We start from the raw sequence: 23,191 nt of genomic DNA on the forward strand, positions 1-23,191 counted from the left end.
CCGAAATATATATAGATGTGTCGACATGATAGGTCGAAACATTGTATACGTGTCTATGGTATCTCAAGATTACATAATATACAATACAAGTTGATTAAGTTATGGTTGGAATAGATTTGTTACAAATTTTCACGTAGCTAAAATGAGAAAAATTATCCAATCTTGTTTTACCCATAACTTCTTCATTTTAAATCCGTTTTGAGTGAATCAAATTGCTATGGTTTCATATTGAACTCTATTTTATGAATCTAAACAGAAAAAGTATAGGTTTATAGTTGGAAAAATAAGTTACAAGTCGTTTTTGTAAAGGTAGTCATTTCAGTCGAAAGAACGACGTCTAGATGACCATTTTAGAAAACATACTTCCACTTTGAGTTTAACCATAATTTTTGGATATAGTTTCATGTTCATAATAAAAATCATTTTCTCAGAATAACAACTTTTAAATCAAAGTTTATCATAGTTTTTAATTAACTAACCCAAAACAGCCCGCGGTGTTACTACGACGGCGTAAATCCGGTTTTACGGTGTTTTTCGTGTCTCCAGGTTTTAAATCATTAAGTTAGCATATCATATAGATATAGAACATGTGTTTAGTTGATTTTAAAAGTCAAGTTAGAAGGATTAACTTTTGTTTGCGAACAAGTTTAGAATTAACTAAACTATGTTCTAGTGATTACAAGTTTAAACCTTCGAATAAGATAGCTTTATATGTATGAATTGAATGATGTTATGAACATCATTACTACCTTAAGTTCCTTGGATAAACCTACTGGAAAATAGAAAAATGGATCTAGCTTCAACGGATCCTTGGATGGCTCGAAGTTCTTGAAGCAGAATCATGACACGAAAACAAGTTCAAGTAAGATCATCACTTGAAATAAGATTGTTATAGTTATAGAAATTGAACCAAAGTTTGAATATGATTATTACCTTGTATTAGAATGATAACCTACTGTAAGAAACAAAGATTTCTTGAGGTTGGATGATCACCTTACAAGATTGGAAGTGAGCTAGCAAACTTGAAAGTATTCTTGATTTTATGTAACTAGAACTTGTAAAATATATGAAGAACACTTAGAACTTGAAGATAGAACTTGAGAGAGATCAATTAGATGAAGAAAATTGAAGAATGAAAGTGTTTGTAGGTGTTTTTGGTCGTTGGTGTATGGATTAGATATAAAGGATATGTAATTTTGTTTTCATGTAAATAAGTCATGAATGATTACTCATATTTTTGTAATTTTATGAGATATTTCATGCTAGTTGCCAAATGATGGTTCCCACATGTGTTAGGTGACTCACATGGGCTGCTAAGATCTGATCATTGGAGTGTATATACCAATAGTACATACATCTAAAAGCTGTGTATTGTACGAGTACGAATACGGGTGCATACGAGTAGAATTGTTGATGAAACTGAACGAGGATGTAATTGTAAGCATTTTTGTTAAGTAGAAGTATTTTGATAAGTGTCTTGAAGTCTTTCAAAAGTGTATGAATACATATTAAAACACTACATGTATATACATTTTAACTGAGTCGTTAAGTCATCGTTAGTCGTTACATGTAAATGTTGTTTTGAAACCTTTAGGTTAATGATCTTGTTGAATGTTGTTAACCCATTGTTTATTATAAAAAATGAGATGTTAAATTATTATATTATCATGATATTATGATATATAATATATCTTAGTATGATGTATATACAGTTAAATGTCGTTACAACGATAATCGTTACATATATGTCTCGTTTCGAAAGCATTAAATTAGTAGTCTTGTTTTTACATATATAGTTCATTGTTAATATACTTAATGATATGTTTACTTATCATAGTATCATGTTAACTATATATATATCCATATATATGTCATCATATAGTTTTTACAAGTTTTAACGTTCGTGAATCACCGGTCAACTTGGGTGGTCAATTGTCTATATGAAACATATTTTAATTAATCAAGTCTTAACAAGTTTGATTGCTTAACATGTTGGAAACATTTAATCATGTAAATATCAATCTCAATTAATATATATAAACATGGAAAAGTTCGGGTCACTACACTTATCGTGTCGGGAATATATAAAGATTAAAGTTTAAATTTGGTCAAAAATTTCCGGGTTGTCACAATCGGAACATTTGACTCTATCATCAAGGCACGGGTAATTTCAAGAAGGATCCGATTTTTCCTTTCGGAAACGCCGTTTTGTTGAGGAGTATGAGGGCAGGTAGTTTGGTGAATAACCCCTTTTGTTTCGCAAAAAAAGTTTCATTTGAGTGTTGACAAATTCTCCTCCATTGTCGGATCTTAAAATTTGTATTTTAGTTTTGAATTGTGTTTCAACTATGGAATAAAAGGTCTTGAATTTTTCAAATACTTCGGATTTGTTAGTTAAAAAATATGTCCATGTCATTCACGTGCAATCGTCAATAAAAAGTAAGAAATATCGAAGGTTATGCCCCCCATTTACCCTTGCGGGTCCCCACACATCAGAATGAACTAAATTAAAGGGGTGTTCAGATTTAGAATCACTAGTTTTAAACGAGCTTTGATGGCTTTTAGCCAAAATACAAGTTTCACATTCAATAACTTTATTTGAAAAAAAGACTCGGAAATAAAATCTTTAAATAACCAGCAGACGGATGTCCTAGACGCCTATGCCACAACCATGCTTGTCGATTAGAAGTCCCATGAGCTAGCATGATTGTACCATCTTGAGTGACTTCGTCCACATAGTATAACCCATCCCGTTCAGTACCACGACCAATGATCTTCCCGGTTCTGATGTCCTGCAAGATACAGAACGTTGGGTGTAATAATACGGTGCAATTAAGCTCTTTAGTCACGTGACTAACGGATAAAAGTTTATGTGAAAGAGCGGGAACATATAGACAATTCTTTAATTTTAAAGTTGGTGATATCTCGATTGCTCCTCCTCCCTTGACTTGAACATTCCCACCATTAGCCGTTTTAATTTGGAGTTTATTTGGTTTTGACTCGGAGTAAAAATCCTTTTTATCAAATGTCATGGTGTCAGTGGCACCACAATCAATAATCCATTCCTTATTTTTTGGTTTATTTGAAACAATATTAGTAAACGAAATGTCGTTAGTTGGAAAGGACTGACCGTGCAAACTCTTTTTATTTTCTAGTTTATCTTTAACTTTATGGGACTGTTCAGGTGAGGTTTTACCCTTCGAGGGGTTGTTGGGAAACTTTCCATCAACCAGAGGGTTGATTTTGCTACAAAGATTAAGACAAGGGTGTTTATATAAAGAGGAATTGGGCGAGGGGTCAGTTTGTAAAATCTGAAACCGATTTGGGGTTAAAAACCTTAAAACACCCAATTGATTCGTTCGATTGGGTTTGGATTCAATCCCTAACCCTAATTTACCTTCACCTGTAGATGATGAAGGCTGCTCAGCTGCCATTAATCCAAATCCTCCCTGAGCAGTGGTGGTGCCGGAGTTGTTGATCTGATGATTACCTCCGGTTGCCGCCGTTGTTGTTGCTATCGATGCTCTTCCTTTCTTGTGACCATTGTTCCACCATTCAGGATACCCAACAATCCTAAAACACTGATCTTTAGTATGCCGTTTCATTCCACACTCATCACATTTGAGATTGTCCTTATCTTATGATGATGAGTGATCTGGACGACGGTGGTACTTTGAAACAAGGCCATGTCCATCTGGTTTTTTGGATTTTGATGCTGGTGCAATCAATCCAGATGCTATACCTGAGTGGTTGGTGGCTTCAATTTTGTTGCTAAAGATGTTCTAGTGAGCATTTTCTTTTCTAATAGCAGCATAGGCTGCTTCAACCGTTGGTAAGGGTTCAAGTCTAAGCAATTCCCGTTTGATATTATCGTGTTTATGATCAAGAGCATTCAAGAATTGAAATAGTTTTTGCTCTGATCTAATATTGTTATATTTAATAATATCATTCGGGTGTTCCATGGGATTTGGATCCCTTGTTTCTATCTCACCCCAAATTCCTTGTAATTTTAACCACAGTTCTTCGATTGACTTACCTTCTTGTTTAATGTTGTTTGCTTTGACGTGTAGATCAAACGTTTGCAACTTGTCCTTATCTGAGCTGTAAGTTGTGATGAGGGCATTCCAAAGTGTCTTTGCAGTTGGGAATTGAGTAAGATTGCTTGCAATTTGTGGCTCAATGTTTTGGACCACCCATGAAAACACAACCAGGTCATCCTGGTTCCACTTTTGATTATCACTTGCAGGTGGGTCTTCTGTGAGATGTTTAAGGAGGGTCTCGGATTTGCCTCCGATGGCAACCTTAATCATCCTAGACCACAATGAGAAGTTGGAATTGTTGAGGTTAACATTGATTTTAACGAATCTGGTAACCTTTGTGTTTGATTGTCATTATTGGACTGAAGTAACCTAGCCAATTGGCTGGTTAGTTCAGTAATAAGTTGGTTGTTTGGATTAATGTCTTCTTCAGACATTGTTGGCTATTCGAAGGGAAAAACAAAATATGATGAAAAAAAAAATGTTAACTGATCCAGGATCATTAACAAAGCTCTGATGCCATGTTTTGAATTGAAAGAAATGGACAAGGTATTGATCGTTTATTGATTTGCAGAATTGATAAGCTTGAATTGATATTTTGTTCTATTACAATAGACCCTATTTATACAGAAAAGAGCTAACGGCTCTATGCTAAAACTGAGGAACAAATCTTCTATTTCTGGAAACAATGCTGGCGTGATTGTATGCTGTGCTATCATATGAGGGATATGATGATATTTTTCTGATCCTCTAAAATCTTTAAACTTTTCCTTTTTTGATTTCTAACATCATTGGCTTTGAATGTCTATATAAAAATATATGCCCACTTTAGAGGTCTAATTAAGAATATTATCCATGTCTAGTTAAGAATCTAAGACCGGTTTACAGGTCTAATTAAAAGTACATAGACCGGTTTAGAGGTCTAAATAATAATATAAATGAGTCTGATAAATAATTCAAGACCATTTTAGAGGTCTAAATAAGAAATACTTAGAGGTCTAACTAAGAAATACAATAGGCGCCAATTTAGCTTTAACCAGCCTATTAACAATAACAAGACCGGTGACGGAACCGGACTACATAGATGTTAGTAATTAGACCTGTGCTATGTGGACGTGTTAAAAAAACACGTCTAGATAGCCTTTTAAACACGTCTACCTGACTCTTTACGAAAGAAGACGAATCAACTGTTGGCCAGTAGTAATAATACTTTCTTGTTGTTCATTAATCCGAAAGAAACATGAACAATGATCAAACAAATCTTGAGTCTCATATACAACAAGCTATGCGCTCTCGCCTTCAGCATTTCAGACAACATGATTGGTATTCCTTTATTTTTTATTTAATTTTTATTATTGAAATATTATATTACTATTATATTATTATAGCTGTTACTTTTAGTTATATCAGTATATTATTGTACTGTATGGTTGCAATATGTTTTATTTTTGTGCTAACTGGGTTTAGTGGTGGATAAATTCATATTCATTGCCTTCATCCTATTTAAATGCTAAAGGGGGCAAGTTATCTGAGTGTATCAAACAGATTACACGTCATTCCGCTTGATAAAATTAATCGTTCAACTGGTTAAAAATCGATCCAAAGTCGGATTTATTCCTTCAAAGTCGAATTTATTTGGTTTAAAGTCATTAAAAATTGTTCAAAGATAAAGTTGATCAACATTTTAATATGATTTAAAATTAATTAAATTTTTGGTGTATTTGAACAATTATGTTTATATTTCTTGTCAATTACTCCCTCCGTCCCATAAAAAAAATCCTCATTACTATTTATATATGTCTTGAAATAAATGTCCCTTACTCAAAATAACACTAAAATGTCACTGAAAATTCAATACTACCCTTTTCATATATGAAAGTCAGCAAAACATTTATTCATAATTTCTTCTTTCACTTACTTTGTTAAAGAAACTAATTATTTCGGATAACATATTAAATGAAGGACAAAATAGACATTTTAACAACATATCTTAAATCAAACATTTTTTGTTGGTAGACACTTTTTGTGAAACGGAGAGAATATGTTCAATCTTATGTTTATGGTTGTCTTCTATACTTGCGTATATAATTTTGAAAATTTCTATTTAAATGTAAAAAACATCCAATCTGATTAATCCATGAATTGGCCAATTAGGCCCTACAAGATCCCGGATGATTAATCTCCAACTAGCAACTTTTACAATCTTGATATAAGCAACCAAAGACTATACATTTGGCTTCATTTCTACCAATTACTATAAAGAATACGACAAAATTTTGTAAATTGACATCAACTAAAAAAGTTTAGATGATCAAAGTTATATAACCATATAAAATCCTTAACTACGTTAAGTCCTACAGTCGAGCTATGTAGTTGTCAAATAACATATCTATGTAATGGTTTGTGCAAATGCTAGACCTTTATTCTGTTATTTCTCATTCATCATCTATAAAATGGTCAGCAGTGATCACCATCAAATAGATTTAATAATGTTCTCTTTTTGTTCTAAACAGTTCTTTAACTTTAGAGGCAGCTCGAAGATTATTGGAGAAAGACTTGGGTTTAGATATATATGCATTGGATGTACATAAGAGACATATCAGATAATTGTTGGAAAAGGTACTTTGTTTTGTAGATGTGTTTAATTATGTCTAGGTAGTAATAAATACATTATTTTTGGAGTTTTGATACTTTCTTCTTTTGTTGCATATATAGCTTTTAAAATAGACATAGTTAATGTGTGACAATAAATTTGTTGAATATTGTTGTTATTTCAATGCCTTGCTAGTACTTGAATGATACAGAAGATTATGACAATGTCCACAAGGGTTCTGAACAATATAAGTTGGAAGATGTTAAAGTTGAGGAGGATGAACGACTCAAAGAGCAAAATGTGACTGGAGATGTAGTAAAAATTGAAGATTCTTGTCAAATGGAACTTTTATCAGAAAATGAATTAGCCAAATCTGGTAATTCTGAAACTGCGGGGACTGCAGATGACAAAATAGCTACTGAGGAAATGATAATGGATGCCCTTTGGAACAAAGCAACTTATTTCAGAGCGATATCTGAGTATGTAAACGTAGTTATTGAAGCAACCCTTTTTTACTTATGTATGGATTGATCAGGTCATACTTCAATTGAACGATTATGTTTATCTAGAAAATTTTGTTAACGTTTATGTTTGTTTATGACTTTATGTTAATATTTATGTTTTTGTTCTATATTAACACATACAATTTTAAAATTTATAATTTAAATATACCAATCCGATTATACCCCGATTCGGCCAATTAATCATATGTGCACGCTATTTATTTCTATATGTTTTCTTTTTCTTTTCAGGGAACTAATGGCCATTGCACGCCGAAATTTGGAGGAAGATCTTCAACTTAATAAGTTCTCTCTTGATTCCTTTAAAAAGCTCATAAGCAAGCATTTAGCCGAGGTGAGATGACCTATTATGTTGTCTGTTTTGGAAATTTATACTCAATACTTATGATATACTTTGTCCTCGGATATTAAATTCTGAAAGTGAGGGTCCAAACAAGACGGGTCACAAATCAGATGTTTATTCTGAAGAGCAAAAGAAACGTAAAAGGCTTCTCACAGAAGAAGGTTAGCTTTTAATAGATATTGAAAGAAGATGGGTGGTTTGTAACAGGTCAATGGGTTGGGTTGACCCACACACAATGTGTTGTCTCTTTAATTTTTTGCTTGAAATAATCAGCGCATTAGTTTTAATTTCAAAATAAAAAAGATTATAATATAATTTAATCTTACTGACCATACTCTTTTATAATGCATCAATAATTGAATGAGTTTAACTATAGCGGTTCCCTCGAGGGCGGGGAGAGGACATCGGTGAACGGTGAACACGGATACATTTGTGAGTGGCCTTAACAGTTCAACTCATACTAGCTATAGTAGTCTATCAATGCTGCAGTTAATTATATATCATGAATATCTTTTTGTTTCGTTAGAAAATAAAGAAGTCAAACGGAGAAAGAAAATGGCAAAAGTGTTAGAAGAAATCGACACAAGCAACATTATTATCGGGTCACGAAGAAAGTACGCATCTAGGTTTTTGCCACCACCAAAATTACCTAATCTACCTATTGAGAGTGGTGCTAATGACTCAAGAGAAAAACGTTGACAAAGAAGACGGTTCAGATGACAATCATAATGAGAATTGATGCATATACCGTGGATTGTTCTAGAGGTTCAAGGATGGTGTAGGATGAGATCGGCTTGGAGAACAAGTAATCGACAGCAGATTTTGATTTTAATTCGGATTAGTTTGTTTTATTTTTGAACAAGGATTTTATCCATTATTTGTTTCATTTTTTATGTTTATCTTGTTTTTCAAGTTAGGGTTTTAGTCCTCTACGTAAAGGACTTTAGATTTCATTATTCATTCAGTTTTTGATATTATTTGATTTAGAAATAAAAGAATACGCAAGTTTGCGTTTTTATTCTATTCGACTATTTCATTTTTTGTTACTATTTTGGCCAATGATCCGTTCGTCATTATTTGGTTTCAGAGCTTTTGTAATTGGCCAAAATAGACGTATTGTTCCGAAGAAACGTCAATCGAGGCAGCAAGGGTGATCTGCGAGAGGCGGAGATTGCAACAAAGGATTTGTGACGCCCCGTACTAAATCATCATGTACGGACCATCAACAACAGGATCATTACAAGGTTAAGTACTATATGCGTTTTCAAAACAGAGTTTACATTCATAAATAAAAGTGACGTCATAACATACGTCAATTGTTTTACAAATCAAAAGTATGCTTCGCTAAGTAGAAGCATTAAATAAGTGTACGTGACCATAATGGTCGTTACATAACATAAGTTCATAAGTAAAAAGTTTGAATGCAACATAAGTAGTCATGCGATAACAACTCTAGGCAGCGGGTTCTACAGCACGACTAGTAAGATAGCGGAAGCGACTTCAAGCACCTGAGAAAATACATGCTTAAAAAGGTCAACACAAAGGTTGGTGAGCTATAGTTTAAGTATAACAGTAACGTAAGTAGGCCACGAGATTTCAGTGCTACAACGAGCGTTTCAAAAGTATGTAAAAGTATATGCTTAACCGTGGGCACCCGGTAACTAACTTAACGTTTAATGTACCCCCTTAAAGTGCACTTGGCAAGTGCGTATAACCTCGAAGTATTAAACACTCGTTAAATGCTAGCGCTACTAGCCCGAGTGGGGATGTCAAACCCTATGGATCCATATCTAAGATTCGCGTTCACGGTTCAAAAACCAATGATTAAACGTTACCGAGCTAAAGGGAATGTTTCTGCCGTTATATAACCCACACATATATAAAGTTTAAGTACTCGTGCCTAGTATGTAAAACATGAAATCCGCATGTATTCTCAGTTCCCAAAATAAGTTAAAGTAAAAAGGGAATGCTATAACTCACAATGATTAGTAGTAATGGTAAGGTAGTAGTCGGAAAGTGGTGTGCAAGTAACGGTCCAAACGTCCTCAACCTAAGTCAAATAGCACTAAGTCAATAAGTCGTCTCAAAAGGTTTACAAGTACGTAATTAAGGTCATAAGGGTCATCATCAATCATCATTAAACAAAAGGTAACAAGTAAGACTCGTTTATGAAAGTCGTTTAAAACAAAGGCTGACTTCGGTCAGTCACCACGGCCTCTACCCTTACTGAATTAAGGTGAGACCAGTGGTCATGGCTCCGTCTATGAGTCCCTTAAGTGTGGTAAAATTTACAGAAGCAAACTCGTCTTGGTTTGACCGTGGCGACGGTCTAAGTGCGAGTAGGTCAGAAATTTCTGCACAACGTTAAAGGACATGGTAACGATCGGAGGGCCATAAATCCTAAACCGTAACTCGGATTAAGACGAGTCCTATATGAAAAGTTATCTACTCGAAAAGTTCTATCTAAAAATCAAGGTTAGAATAGTCCAGGTCTACTGGTCTGTTCCAGAAGCATCAGGTCAGTAGGTTTTGGACAGAACAGTGGGTTTTGGAGAGTTCCGGTTGTCTCGGTGCTTGATGTTCATCACGGTTCTCATCCTTGATGCGTATAGCTTCAAGTGTACAACTCGTTGATGTGTTAACATCATTTTGACCAAGGTTTGTCCATCATAACTCAAGTGCAAGTGTTGTAAGTGTTTGATGAACCAAGGTTACATGTAAGTTTATGAACAAGTTCATGAACACTAAGAAAGATCACAACCATGTGTTGGATCCATGATACTTGCACCAAAGTGTAAGCTCTTGTTGGTTTCATGTCCTTGTTAAAATGTGTAGTAAGCAACTAACAATAAGGAATAAATAAAAATGAATGATAAGCCTAAACCAACCATGAAGGTGGTATTCTAATATCATACAACAACCAAGAACACAAGTAACAATTATAAAGATTATAAACTTTAAATCTTTTGAAACAAAATATGTAGAACATAACTAGATAGATTATGTTCTTGGATGTTCTTGATAAATACAAGATATAAGTGAAGAATCAAACTAAAGAGTTGATTCTTGAAACATGTAAAGAAAGACAAGTAAGTAAGTAAGTAAACAACTAGTAATTAACAAGTAATCAAAGACAAGTAACTTTTAAACAACAAAGAACAACAAATGATGGTGATGAAAGCCTTTAGGATTTCGGTTTTGTTGTCAAGAAAAGGAAGAAGAACTCATGATACTTACAAAGTTAAAGAGAAAAAGATGAGAGAAAAATGTTGAGAGAAAATGCAAGTCAAGTGTGTGTGTGTTTTTGAGAATGAGAGAAATGAGAGCAAGATGTAAAGCATAAAAATGAAACAAAACCCTTCCTAGGCACATAATGGCCGTTGGTTTGAGCTTCCATAAGGGGGAGAAGAATGTTTGTTGGTTACTAGTGTGTTAAAGGTTCAAAAGTTGGATAAAAGGTGTAGTTGCATGGGGATTAAGGCATAACTAGATTCCATATGTTTAAACTAACTAGTTCCATCTTAAATTGATACTTACAAGTGCAAGACATGAGCTACTAAGTTCATTAATAATGTAGGGTGGGCTTGGAAGCCCAAGTCATGAGTCCATTTCATTAATTAAAGCCCAAGTTCAATAAATCCCAAGTTAAACCAAATAAAGCCCAAGTAATTAACCTATCACATTAGTTAATTAAAATGATTACTAAAATTAATCATGAATGTAAATAATATCTTAAAATATTATTCGTGCAAGTTCCGGGTGTCACAAAGACGTTTCGGGCATTTAAAGTTCAAGTACGGGCAATTAAAGCAACATGTAAATGTAATAACATACATTCTTTTAATCAAGCGTATTAATAATAATAATTATTAATAAATAACGTTGGAAAAACCAGGGTCGTTACATTACCCACCTGTTAAAGAAAATTTCGTCCCGAAATTTAAGCTGAAGTAGATGGAGGAGTCGGGAAAAGATGAGGATATTTCCGCATCATTTGATCCTCTCGTTCCCAAGTAAACTCAGGTCCTCGTTTGGCATTCCATCGTACTCGTACAATCGGAATCTTGTTGTGTTTCAGAGTCTTGATCTCACGATCCATAATTTCAACAGGTTCCTCCACAAAGTGGAGTTTGTCATCAATAGTAAGTTCTTCCAATGGTATGATGAGTTCAGGTGCAGCAAGACACTTCTTCAAGTTTGACACATGGAAGGTAGGATGAACTGAGCTCAATTGTGCTGGTAGATCCAAACGGTATGCAACTGGTCCAACACGTTCCAAGATCTCGAAAGGACCAATGTATCGTGGGTTCAACTTTCCACGTTTTCCAAAACGGATCACACCTTTCCAAGGTGCAACCTTCAACATTACACGATCACCAACATTAAATTCAAAGTCTTTCCGTTTAAGATCGGCATAGCTCTTTTGGCGATCACGGGCAGTCTTAAGTCTAGCTTGGATCTGAGCAATCTTCTCCGTGGTTTCGTGAACTACCTCGGGTCCGGTGATTTGCTTTTCGCCTACTTCGGCCCAACAAATAGGAGATCGGCACTTACGACCATACAATGCTTCAAAAGGTGCAGCATTAATGCTTGAGTGATAACTGTTGTTGTACGAGAATTCGGCGAGTGGCAAATGCCTTTCCCAGGCCTTTCCAAAATCAATGACACATGCACGCAGCATGTCCTCCAAGGTCTGAATCGTTCGTTCACTTTGCCCGTCAGTCTGAGGATGATAAGCAGTACTCATGTCAAGACGAGTTCCCATGGCTTCTTGCAAAGAACGCCAAAATCTGGAAGCAAAACGGGGATCGCGATCGGAGATGATTGATAAAGGTACACCATGACGAGATACAACCTCTTTGATGTACAGTTGAGCAAGTCTTTCCATTGTATCAGTTTCCTTCATCGCTAGGAAGTGTGCAGATTTGGTGAGGCGGTCAACAATAACCCAAATAGTATCGCATCCGCCCACCGTCTTCGGCAGCTTAGTAATGAAATCCATTGTGATCCTTTCCCACTTCCATTGTGGGATTTCCGGCTGTTGAAGTAACCCAGAAGGTCTCTGATGTTCGGCCTTAACTTTCGAACAAGTCAAACACTTCCCAACATAAGTTGCAACGTCCTTCTTAAGATTCGGCCACCAATACTGTTCTTTAAGGTCGTGGTACATTTTACCTGCACCGGGGTGAATCGAATATCTTGATTTGTGTGCTTCATCAAGTATCAGGCTTCGTAGATCTCCATAGTAAGGTACCCAAATTCTTCCGGCATAACATCGGAGTCCAGACTCTCTAACCTCGAATCGAGAGACAAGTATGTTCAAATGCTCGTGAGATATGTTCTCCTCCTTGAGAGCCTCAACTTGGGCTACTCTGATCTGGTTGTTGAGGTTCGAATGGATGGTGATGTTCAGAGCCCTAACACGGAGAGGTGCCGTCCTCTCCTTTCGGCTTAAAGCGTCAGCTACAACATTGGCCTTGCCAGGGTGATAACGGAGTTCACAATCGTAGTCGTTGAGCGTCTCGATCCATCGACGCTGTCTCATATTCAATTGCTTCTGATCGAAGATGTGCTGGAGACTCTTGTGATCGGTGAAGATAGTGCTCTTAGTTCCATACAAATAATGTCTCCACAATTTGAGTGCAAAGACAACGGCTCCAAGTTCAAGATCATGTGTAGTGTAGTTCCGCTCGTGAATCTTCAATTGGCGGGAGGCATAGGCAATAACCTTTGATCGTTGCATCAGTACACAACCAAAACCACTCTTCGATGCATCGCAATAAACAACAAAGTCGTCACTGCCTTCAGGAAGTGATAGGATAGGTGCGGAGGTTAACTTCTTCTTCAAAGTTTGGAATGCTGATTCGTGTGTGGGTTCCCAAATGAACTTCTTGCCCTTGTGAGTCAGTGCGGTCAAAGGACGCGCAATCAGAGAAAATCCTTCGATAAACCTTCGATAATAACCGGCGAGACCTAGAAATTGGCGAATATGCGTTGGAGTAGTGGGGGTCTCCCACTTGCTGATGGCTTCAATCTTGGCGGGATCAACTTTGATACCCTGGTCGCTCACAACATGACCCAAAAACTGTACTTCCTTCAACCAAAATTCGCACTTGGAGAATTTGGCGTAAAGTTGCTCTTGTCTTAAGAGTTCAAGCACTAGCCGAAGGTGTTGCTCATGTTCTTCTTCGCTCTTAGAGTAGATGAGGATATCATCTATGAAGACTATAACAAACTTGTCCAAGTACGGCTTGCAAACACGGTTCATAAGGTCCATAAACACGGCAGGTGCATTTGTCAAACCGAATGGCATCACGAGGAACTCATAATGACCATAACGGGTCCTGAATGCAGTTTTCATCACGTCACTTTCCTTCACCCTCAGCTGGTGATATCCGGATCGCAAATCGATCTTTGAATAAACGCTCGATCCTTGTAGTTGATCAAAAAGATCATCAATTCGTGGAAGAGGATATCGATTCTTGATAGTCAATTTGTTGAGTTCACGGTAGTCGATACACATACGGAAGGATCCATCCTTCTTCTTTACAAACAACACAGGTGCGCCCCAAGGTGAGAAGCTTGGTTGGATAAACCCTCGATCTAATAGCTCTTGTAGTTGACTCTGTAATTCTTGCATCTCGGAAGGTGCGAGTCTATAAGGTGCGCGAGCTACAGGTGCAGCTCCTGGCACTAAGTCAATCTGAAACTCTACTGCTCTCTGCGGCGGTAATCCAGGCAATTCCTCTGGGAAGACATCAGAAAATTCGTTCACAATTCGTACGTCGTTCACGTTCTTCACCTCAGTTTCTACCGCTTTCACATGTGCTAGGACAGCAAAGCGTCCCTTCTTCATAATCTTTTGCGCTTTCACGCAACTAATGAGGTTCAACTTCGAGGTACATCTCTCTCCATAGATAACCAGTGGTTCGCCATCTCCTTGTGGTATGCGAAGTGCTTTATCTCCACAGATAACATCGGCCTTTATCTTGCTCAACCAATCCATACCGACGATCGCGTCAAAACTTCCCAGTTTGATAGGTATCAAATCAATTTCGAAATCTGCACCAGCTATGTTGATAATAGCTCCACGACTAATATGGTCAACCTTTTCAAGTTTTCCATTGGCGACCTCGACAAGCATACTTTCCTTCAAAGGAACTAACGACCAATCTAACTTATCACAAAAATGTCTACACACATAGCTCCTATCGGCACCAGTATCAAATAGGACAGAAGCTAAAAGATTGTTGATCTTGAATATACCTGTCACCAAGTCGGGGTTGTCGCGAGCGTCTCTTGCATTAACATTGAAGGCTCTAGCACGTGGTGGTCCGCCATCCTTACGCTTGTTAGGACACTCGTTTCTGAAATGGCCCGTCTTTCCACATTCATAACACTTCTTAGGCCCATTGTTGTTGTGGTTTGGCTTCACATTCAAAGTGGTAACCTTGCAATCCTTGCCAACATGTCCAGATCGTTGGCACTTCTCACAGATAACATTGCAATACCCAGTGTGGTGCTTGTAGCACCTATTGCATTGTGGTAAGGTTCCTTTGTAGTTCGGATTGGTGCGGTTGTTGTTGTTGGGGTTGGTGTTGTTGTTGTGCATGTTGTTGTTTTGCCTGAACCCTTCATGTCGTTTTGCCGGGTTTTGATCATAGTTCCTACCCCTGTTGTTGTTGTGGTTGTTGTCCCATTTCCTCTTTTCACCACTAACAGTTTCAAACTTAGCCTTCTCCGGCTCGTCAAGGATGATTTGATTCAAGAGAGTATGCGCCATGCGCATTGCTTCGGGAACACTTGGTGGCTTGGATGAGGTAACATTACCCTTGATGGACTTAGGAAGTCCCGAGAAGTATTTCTCCAAACGCTTAAATTCGGGGGTGACCATGGTTGGACACATAAGAGCCAATTCCAAAAACCTACGGTTGTAGCTGTTAAGGTCGTTCCCTACGGTCTTCAATTGCATAAATTCGATTTCCATCTTTTGAATCTCGGTTCTCGGACAGTATTCCTCGATCATAGCACATTTAAATTCTTCCCAAGGCGTAGCATACGCCTCATCAATTCCTTGCGCTTGGGCCATGGTATTCCACCATGTAAGCGCGCCATCAGAAAGTGTGCAAGATGCAAATTTCGTTTTGTTAGCCTCAGAACAATTGCTAACCCTGAATACCGATTCCAACTTTTCGAACCATCTGGTGAGACCGACGGGTCCCTCAGTGCCACTGAAGTAGTGTGGCTTGCAGTTTTGGAATTCCTTGTAAGTACACCCATCTCGGACGACAGGTGGATTGACAGGCGGTGGTGGTGGAACTTGGGGTTGTCTTTCAGCTAGTGCAGCAGCGACTCGCTCGTTAATCATTTCCTCAATTTGTGCCGCGGTGGGGATAGATCTCCCGTTGGCCATGATGTTCTATACAAACATTTTGACTCAAGTCAAAATCCATTATGCAAATAATAATAGTACATTATATAACAACCAACATTAAAACAGCACAACACATGTTGATTAAATAACGCAAGCAGATATAGGTACCACAAAACCATGAGATGATAACGTAAATAGAATACTTGCGTAAGAAGTAAGTAACACAAATTTCATTCATTAATGATAATAAGTTCATACATTACAATAAGTTCGTACATTACATAAGTGAAATATGAAATTACAAAAGAGATTACAATACAGAATCTAGTACAAAGTCCTACGGCGATGGTGGGTACAAGATGTCCAAAACATGAGTCATCTGCTCCTCGAGCTCAGTAACTCGAGTCTGGAGAATCTCAATCTCCCGCCTCATTTCCTCATTAGAGGAAGATGGTGGGGCAGGTGGTGCTGGCGGTGCAGGTGGAGCCGGTGGTGCTGAAGTGGATGGTCCGGCTCTGGGTGGAGACGGTAATATCAGTGGGTCGGCGGGGTACGGCACCAGCCGTTTACGAGCAGTGATCCTACGACGCCGACCATAAGCGTCAGTGACAGTACGACCAGGAATTATGCCAGCGAAGCGATACCGCTTCTTCGGCGGGGTAGAAGGTGCCTGAATCGGTCGGTCAGCGGGATCCTCCTCATCACTGGAGTCGTCAGATGAGGTGTCGTCTGAAGAAGCATCGGTGGAAGAACCGTCGTCTGAATCATGCGGTGGTGGCGCGGGTGGCTCAACATATCCGAAAGCGGCCAACATCTGTCGGTGTCGGCCTGGCGTAATCACGGCTAAGCGGCCGTCGGCAGTGCGTCGGCAAGGTGTGCGCCAGTGATTACGGAAGGGACCTTCCCCGAACTCCGCGGGGATCTCCATGCCACCAATGCGAGCCAGTTGCCTCAGGGGTCTGGAAGAAGACGCCGGGATAGGCACACTAGAGCTAGCTCCAGAACTAGAGGCGCCGGGGTCGCCAGTGGGTGTCGGGGCCGGAATGTCGGCAGCAGCAGCAGCAGCATCAGGTGCAGCAGTGGGTGGAACAACGGGGCCTGAGCCGCTCGGGATGTCAGTAGGTGGAACGTCCGACATCTGAACAAGGAAAAATAAATTTTCCATGTCAGTATGTCATAAAGCAAGCAAATAATAGGCCAACAGTTTAAATCATGTATAACAATAAGTAGCATGGCAATATCAGTAATCGTACGAAACTAGCATGCAATCGAAAGCAAGTAATAGCATGCAGTAGTGAAATCACGTAGTAGCATACGGCATATAGCAGTAACAGTAAGCAGCAGCATGCAGTAAGTTCAGCGGAAACAAGTAAACTAACAAGTTGTAGATTAGCCCTATTAGTGAATCCTACTCGGGTCGGTCTTAGACTCACCAATGCATCCTAATTCCCTACAACCAATGCTCTGATACCAAATGTGACGCCCCGTACTAAATCATCATGTACGGACCATCAACAACAGGATCATTACAAGGTTAAGTACTATATGCGTTTTCAAAACAGAGTTTACATTCATAAATAAAAGTGACGTCATAACATACGTCAATTGTTTTACAAATCAAAAGTATGCTTCGCTAAGTAGAAGCATTAAATAAGTGTACGTGACCATAATGGTCGTTACATAACATAAGTTCATAAGTAAAAAGTTTGAATGCAACATAAGTAGTCATGCGATAACAACTCTAGGCAGCGGGTTCTACAGCACGACTAGTAAGATAGCGGAAGCGACTTCAAGCACCTGAGAAAATACATGCTTAAAAAGGTCAACACAAAGGTTGGTGAGCTATAGTTTAAGTATAACAGTAACGTAAGTAGGCCACGAGATTTCAGTGCTACAACGAGCGTTTCAAAAGTATGTAAAAGTATATGCTTAACCGTGGGCACCCGGTAACTAACTTAACGTTTAATGTACCCCCTTAAAGTGCACTTGGCAAGTGCGTATAACCTCGAAGTATTAAACACTCGTTAAATGCTAGCGCTACTAGCCCGAGTGGGGATGTCAAACCCTATGGATCCATATCTAAGATTCGCGTTCACGGTTCAAAAACCAATGATTAAACGTTACCGAGCTAAAGGGAATGTTTCTGCCGTTATATAACCCACACATATATAAAGTTTAAGTACTCGTGCCTAGTATGTAAAACATGAAATCCGCATGTATTCTCAGTTCCCAAAATAAGTTAAAGTAAAAAGGGAATGCTATAACTCACAATGATTAGTAGTAATGGTAAGGTAGTAGTCGGAAAGTGGTGTGCAAGTAACGGTCCAAACGTCCTCAACCTAAGTCAAATAGCACTAAGTCAATAAGTCGTCTCAAAAGGTTTACAAGTACGTAATTAAGGTCATAAGGGTCATCATCAATCATCATTAAACAAAAGGTAACAAGTAAGACTCGTTTATGAAAGTCGTTTAAAACAAAGGCTGACTTCGGTCAGTCACCACGGCCTCTACCCTTACTGAATTAAGGTGAGACCAGTGGTCATGGCTCCGTCTATGAGTCCCTTAAGTGTGGTAAAATTTACAGAAGCAAACTCGTCTTGGTTTGACCGTGGCGACGGTCTAAGTGCGAGTAGGTCAGAAATTTCTGCACAACGTTAAAGGACATGGTAACGATCGGAGGGCCATAAATCCTAAACCGTAACTCGGATTAAGACGAGTCCTATATGAAAAGTTATCTACTCGAAAAGTTCTATCTAAAAATCAAGGTTAGAATAGTCCAGGTCTACTGGTCTGTTCCAGAAGCATCAGGTCAGTAGGTTTTGGACAGAACAGTGGGTTTTGGAGAGTTCCGGTTGTCTCGGTGCTTGATGTTCATCACGGTTCTCATCCTTGATGCGTATAGCTTCAAGTGTACAACTCGTTGATGTGTTAACATCATTTTGACCAAGGTTTGTCCATCATAACTCAAGTGCAAGTGTTGTAAGTGTTTGATGAACCAAGGTTACATGTAAGTTTATGAACAAGTTCATGAACACTAAGAAAGATCACAACCATGTGTTGGATCCATGATACTTGCACCAAAGTGTAAGCTCTTGTTGGTTTCATGTCCTTGTTAAAATGTGTAGTAAGCAACTAACAATAAGGAATAAATAAAAATGAATGATAAGCCTAAACCAACCATGAAGGTGGTATTCTAATATCATACAACAACCAAGAACACAAGTAACAATTATAAAGATTATAAACTTTAAATCTTTTGAAACAAAATATGTAGAACATAACTAGATAGATTATGTTCTTGGATGTTCTTGATAAATACAAGATATAAGTGAAGAATCAAACTAAAGAGTTGATTCTTAAAACATGTAAAGAAAGACAAGTAAGTAAGTAAGTAAACAACTAGTAATTAACAAGTAATCAAAGACAAGTAACTTTTAAACAACAAAGAACAACAAATGATGGTGATGAAAGCCTTTAGGATTTCGGTTTTGTTGTCAAGAAAAGGAAGAAGAACTCATGATACTTACAAAGTTAAAGAGAAAAAGATGAGAGAAAAATGTTGAGAGAAAATGCAAGTCAAGTGTGTGTGTGTTTTTGAGAATGAGAGAAATGAGAGCAAGATGTAAAGCATAAAAATGAAACAAAACCCTTCCTAGGCACATAATGGCCGTTGGTTTGAGCTTCCATAAGGGGGAGAAGAATGTTTGTTGGTTACTAGTGTGTTAAAGGTTCAAAAGTTGGATAAAAGGTGTAGTTGCATGGGGATTAAGGCATAACTAGATTCCATATGTTTAAACTAACTAGTTCCATCTTAAATTGATACTTACAAGTGCAAGACATGGGCTACTAAGTTCATTAATAATGTAGGGTGGGCTTGGAAGCCCAAGTCATGAGTCCATTTCATTAATTAAAGCCCAAGTTCAATAAATCCCAAGTTAAACCAAATAAAGCCCAAGTAATTAACCTATCACATTAGTTAATTAAAATGATTACTAAAATTAATCATGAATGTAAATAATATCTTAAAATATTATTCGTGCAAGTTCCGGGTGTCACAAAGACGTTTCGGGCATTTAAAGTTCAAGTACGGGCAATTAAAGCAACATGTAAATGTAATAACATACATTCTTTTAATCAAGCGTATTAATAATAATAATTATTAATAAATAACGTTGGAAAAACCAGGGTCGTTACAGGATTGCCGAATTGGATATGGGTCGAAATCAAGACCATCCAATAACCATTCTCGACCTTTTCTTCTGGTCCCGCAATATACGTTAAACATAAAGCCTCTTGCGAAAATATAAGACCACTACCACTAGATACCACTAGATGCTCACAGTCCTTTTTTCTCTCTTGGAATGATATTTGATGAACTACGTAACTATTTTAATTCTGCGCTGTTTCTTATTTTTTTTATTTTTATTTTTATTTTTTATTTTTTTTCTGTAAGTAGTGTATTTCTCTTTCTCGTTTGCAATAAGAGGCGGTGTAGATAAATCTTGGCATTTGATAACTGAACTGCTCAACCTTAAATGTCATTTGAACTTATTACAAAAGTATTAATTGATGTAATTAAGTAAGTTTGCAATCATACATGATATCTTCTCAAATGAAATTCTTGTACCACTTCATTTGATAACAAGAATGACCTAGTCTTAGAAAGTGAAGTGATAATCAACAATCGATTTTAATACAAATCAATACAAATCAACGAGTGATGCGATCAATGATTTCAAGAATTTAGTTCACGACGTCAGAAACCAATTTCCTAGCTTCCTCTGCAATCTTCATAACATGTTCGTCCTCACATCCTACAAATGAGGGCGAACGACAAAATTTAGTGTGACTCTAGATTACGTACATATGAGTCCGTGTTTCATTTTTTAAACTTATGCATTACCTTAACCTTCGCTATTAATGATATATAAGTTGTAAATAATAAAAATAATCAAGGCAATCAATATCGATGGGCTGTTACTTACAAACAAGGCAAAAAGTGTAGAAAAGACCAAAGTACAACAAAACTAGATGCTAACTGATACAATGAAAATTAGTCACGTATGAATTTACAATTTGTTCGTTAATCACTATTTAATTAAATACTAAAAATATTTTTGATATTTCAAACAGTTTCTTTGCTCCTTTTAACACAATATTAGTATTTCTGTATGAAAATCAAAAACAAATTAGTGTTTGACAAGCCAATGGCCACCTGTTTTGACCCATTTAGAAATCTATGTTGTTATCAAAAGTCGAACTTGTTATCCAACCCGCCCATTTTACCACCTACTCAGAAGAGAACTTAAAATCTTTACCCATTTGTAGTAGTGTCTTTTCAAGGTTGAAAAGGTAATCTCTGTTGGGTCCTGAGGGTCCTTCCGCATGAACAATTTGCCTGCGAGAATCAACAGTTAATAAAACATAAAATGCAAACAGAGTAGCAACAGTATGAAATATGTATATATGAATTAAGAGCAGATAACGAGATTACATACTTGGCAATCTCTTCAACTGAAGCAGGGCCCAGGTAGTTAATATTAGCCTTGTCAGAAGATGCTATATATCTGAAAAGTTACCCAGTTCTGTTAGACCATTCCTAATGGTGCATGTGATATCACGGGCAGTTTATGCACTTTTTGGCCAAAAAGTGCAAACTGCCTGTGATTAGACAGTGTCAGTTTCTGACATTTCATAACCGTTAGTGTCAGTTTTTTGTGTCAAATATTGGTTAGGGTGATGTCATAAAATCAAATTGCAAAATGGGTGGGAAAAATAAATTAATTATAAAAAATATATATTTATTAAATCAGAAAACGAAAAAGTGACGTTTTTTTGTGTGTGTGTGTCAATGGACCAACTGACGCCCCGTTAAAATCCGTCAGTTTTCTTCAGTTTTGACACGTAATCTGACGGAGGGTGTTAGACGCACGGTTAGAATAGGTTTTATGTTAAGTTACTGTCTGATTGACCAATTAACAATATCTATCAACCACTTACACCATTACTCCACTAATAGCTGGTGACGAAGCGTTTACATCCTGAAAATGGAAATGAAAATGCATGCTTGTTTGTTTAAATCAAAACAGGGGCACAATACACATCGATGACCACCGAGTAGAACACGAAAACTTACTGTATAGAAATCAACGTATTCTTTCTTGTCATATTGCTTCTCCCTCACTTCAAGATACTGAAATACAACAACTCAGCTTTATAATCTTATCTACTCCATACAATGAACAATGTATCTTATGAGGTTTCAGTGTTTGTATTGAGCTGTAAGTAAGACCCAAAACATCATAAAAGTCAATGAAGTCTACATGGTTGAAATGTAGATTGCATTCAATTGACTCTACGCTTGGCTAACGTTACCGAATTGTAGATAAACTAACGTATAATTTGGATTTATTATGCACAAAGTATTGATTTGTTGTAGTTGAAGACAGAACCAATGAAGCTTCGCTTCAACGGTATCCCAAACACCTTGTGTGTTGGGGCTAGAGTTAGGTCATGGGTCCGAGCCTCACTCGGCCCATCCTATTAATTAATCTGCCTGAAAAATGAAGCTCCAGATTGACCTGAGGGGAGTTTTCTCCCGGATCCATTTAGGATTCAAACCCGGTCCGCCAGCCCCTCAGGATGGTTTAAGGATCGGGTCCTGCAATGCGATTTCGACTTCCTCCCGAAAGTCAAATGAAAGTATTCGATGCCGACCCTTTAAAAAAATAAATAAATAAATAAAGAAGACAGAAATTAATAGAAATACCGTTAATGCCACTTGTTGATCTTCCTTACTGGAGACTTTGTAGGCAACACCCCACTATTGAAAAAAAATGGTTATTAGAAAATGGAGTTGGTAACAACAATAATAACAAGCTGATTAAGAAGAAGATTCATGATGATTGAAATTGAAATTGAAATTGGAGATGGAGTAAAGAGAGAGAATAAGTTACACAAACATGGCCTGGAGCAGGTTCCAAAGTAACAGTTCTTCCTGGATACTCAGGTGTGCCTCTGTGGTCTGTACTTCCTGTTAAAATTAAAATCAAACTTATTTAACCTAAATTAGTACACACAAAACTAAGCAGACATCACATAAAAGTTGGATTGATTGAATAATTGAATGATGTTAAAAAAGATAGAAGAAGGCGAGCCTTGATAGAAGACACGACGATAGTCTTTGATGAAACCGACGCGGCGTTCATCAAAATCAAACCCGGCTTTCCAGATCAGAGATCCGTACCCGAATACCCACATCACCATTCCTTTTCCTTCTATTGGCCCCGTGTCCTACGAATCTCCACACTCCCTTATTTTATTA

General features: G+C 37.4%; 2 protein-coding genes across 3 annotated transcripts; one reads left to right on the forward strand and one right to left on the reverse strand.

The window, feature by feature from the left end:
- The first annotated feature begins 4,577 nt into the window (after positions 1-4,577).
- Positions 4,578-8,455, forward strand: LOC139870223 (uncharacterized). The gene is made up of 6 exons (XM_071858059.1): positions 4,578-4,586; positions 4,668-4,739; positions 6,826-7,109; positions 7,383-7,486; positions 7,557-7,655; positions 8,021-8,455. Exons 1-6 carry the CDS (start codon positions 4,578-4,580, stop codon positions 8,191-8,193), a joined length of 741 nt encoding a protein of 246 aa, XP_071714160.1. The 3' UTR covers positions 8,194-8,455.
- Positions 8,456-20,404: 11,949 nt separating this feature from the next.
- Positions 20,405-23,191, reverse strand: LOC139872400 (gamma-glutamylcyclotransferase 2-3). 2 transcript variants are annotated; one of them, XM_071860269.1, is made up of 8 exons: positions 23,025-23,191; positions 22,830-22,900; positions 22,637-22,690; positions 22,004-22,060; positions 21,868-21,908; positions 21,366-21,434; positions 21,186-21,265; positions 20,405-20,681 (listed from the first exon to the last, which is right to left on the reverse strand). In XM_071860269.1, exons 1-8 carry the CDS (start codon positions 23,131-23,133, stop codon positions 20,611-20,613), a joined length of 552 nt encoding a protein of 183 aa, XP_071716370.1. In that variant the 5' UTR covers positions 23,134-23,191; the 3' UTR covers positions 20,405-20,610. The 2 variants fall into 2 exon arrangements, with proteins under 2 accessions (XP_071716370.1, XP_071716369.1); XM_071860268.1 differs by having other exon boundaries at positions 20,407-20,681; positions 22,824-22,900.

This window comes from Rutidosis leptorrhynchoides, chromosome 10 (genome assembly GCF_046630445.1).
Source record: "Rutidosis leptorrhynchoides isolate AG116_Rl617_1_P2 chromosome 10, CSIRO_AGI_Rlap_v1, whole genome shotgun sequence".
NCBI classification, from domain to species: Eukaryota; Viridiplantae; Streptophyta; class Magnoliopsida; order Asterales; family Asteraceae; genus Rutidosis; species Rutidosis leptorrhynchoides.

Coding starts and splice junctions, on each gene's coding strand:
- LOC139872400 (XM_071860268.1), bottom strand. CDS start 23,133: ATGGTGATGTGGGTATTCGGGTACGGATCTCTGATCTGGAAAGCCGGG. Junction 22,901..23,024: donor TCGTCGTGTCTTCTATCAAG/GCTCGCCTTCTT, acceptor TAATTTTAACAG/GAAGTACAGACCACAGAGGC. Junction 21,266..21,365: donor TCAGTTGAAGAGATTGCCAA/GTATGTAATCTC, acceptor TGATTCTCGCAG/GCAAATTGTTCATGCGGAAG.
- LOC139870223 (XM_071858059.1), top strand. Junction 7,110..7,382: donor TATTTCAGAGCGATATCTGA/GTATGTAAACGT, acceptor TTTTCTTTTCAG/GGAACTAATGGCCATTGCAC. Junction 7,487..7,556: donor AAGCAAGCATTTAGCCGAGG/TGAGATGACCTA, acceptor TTTGTCCTCGGA/TATTAAATTCTGAAAGTGAG.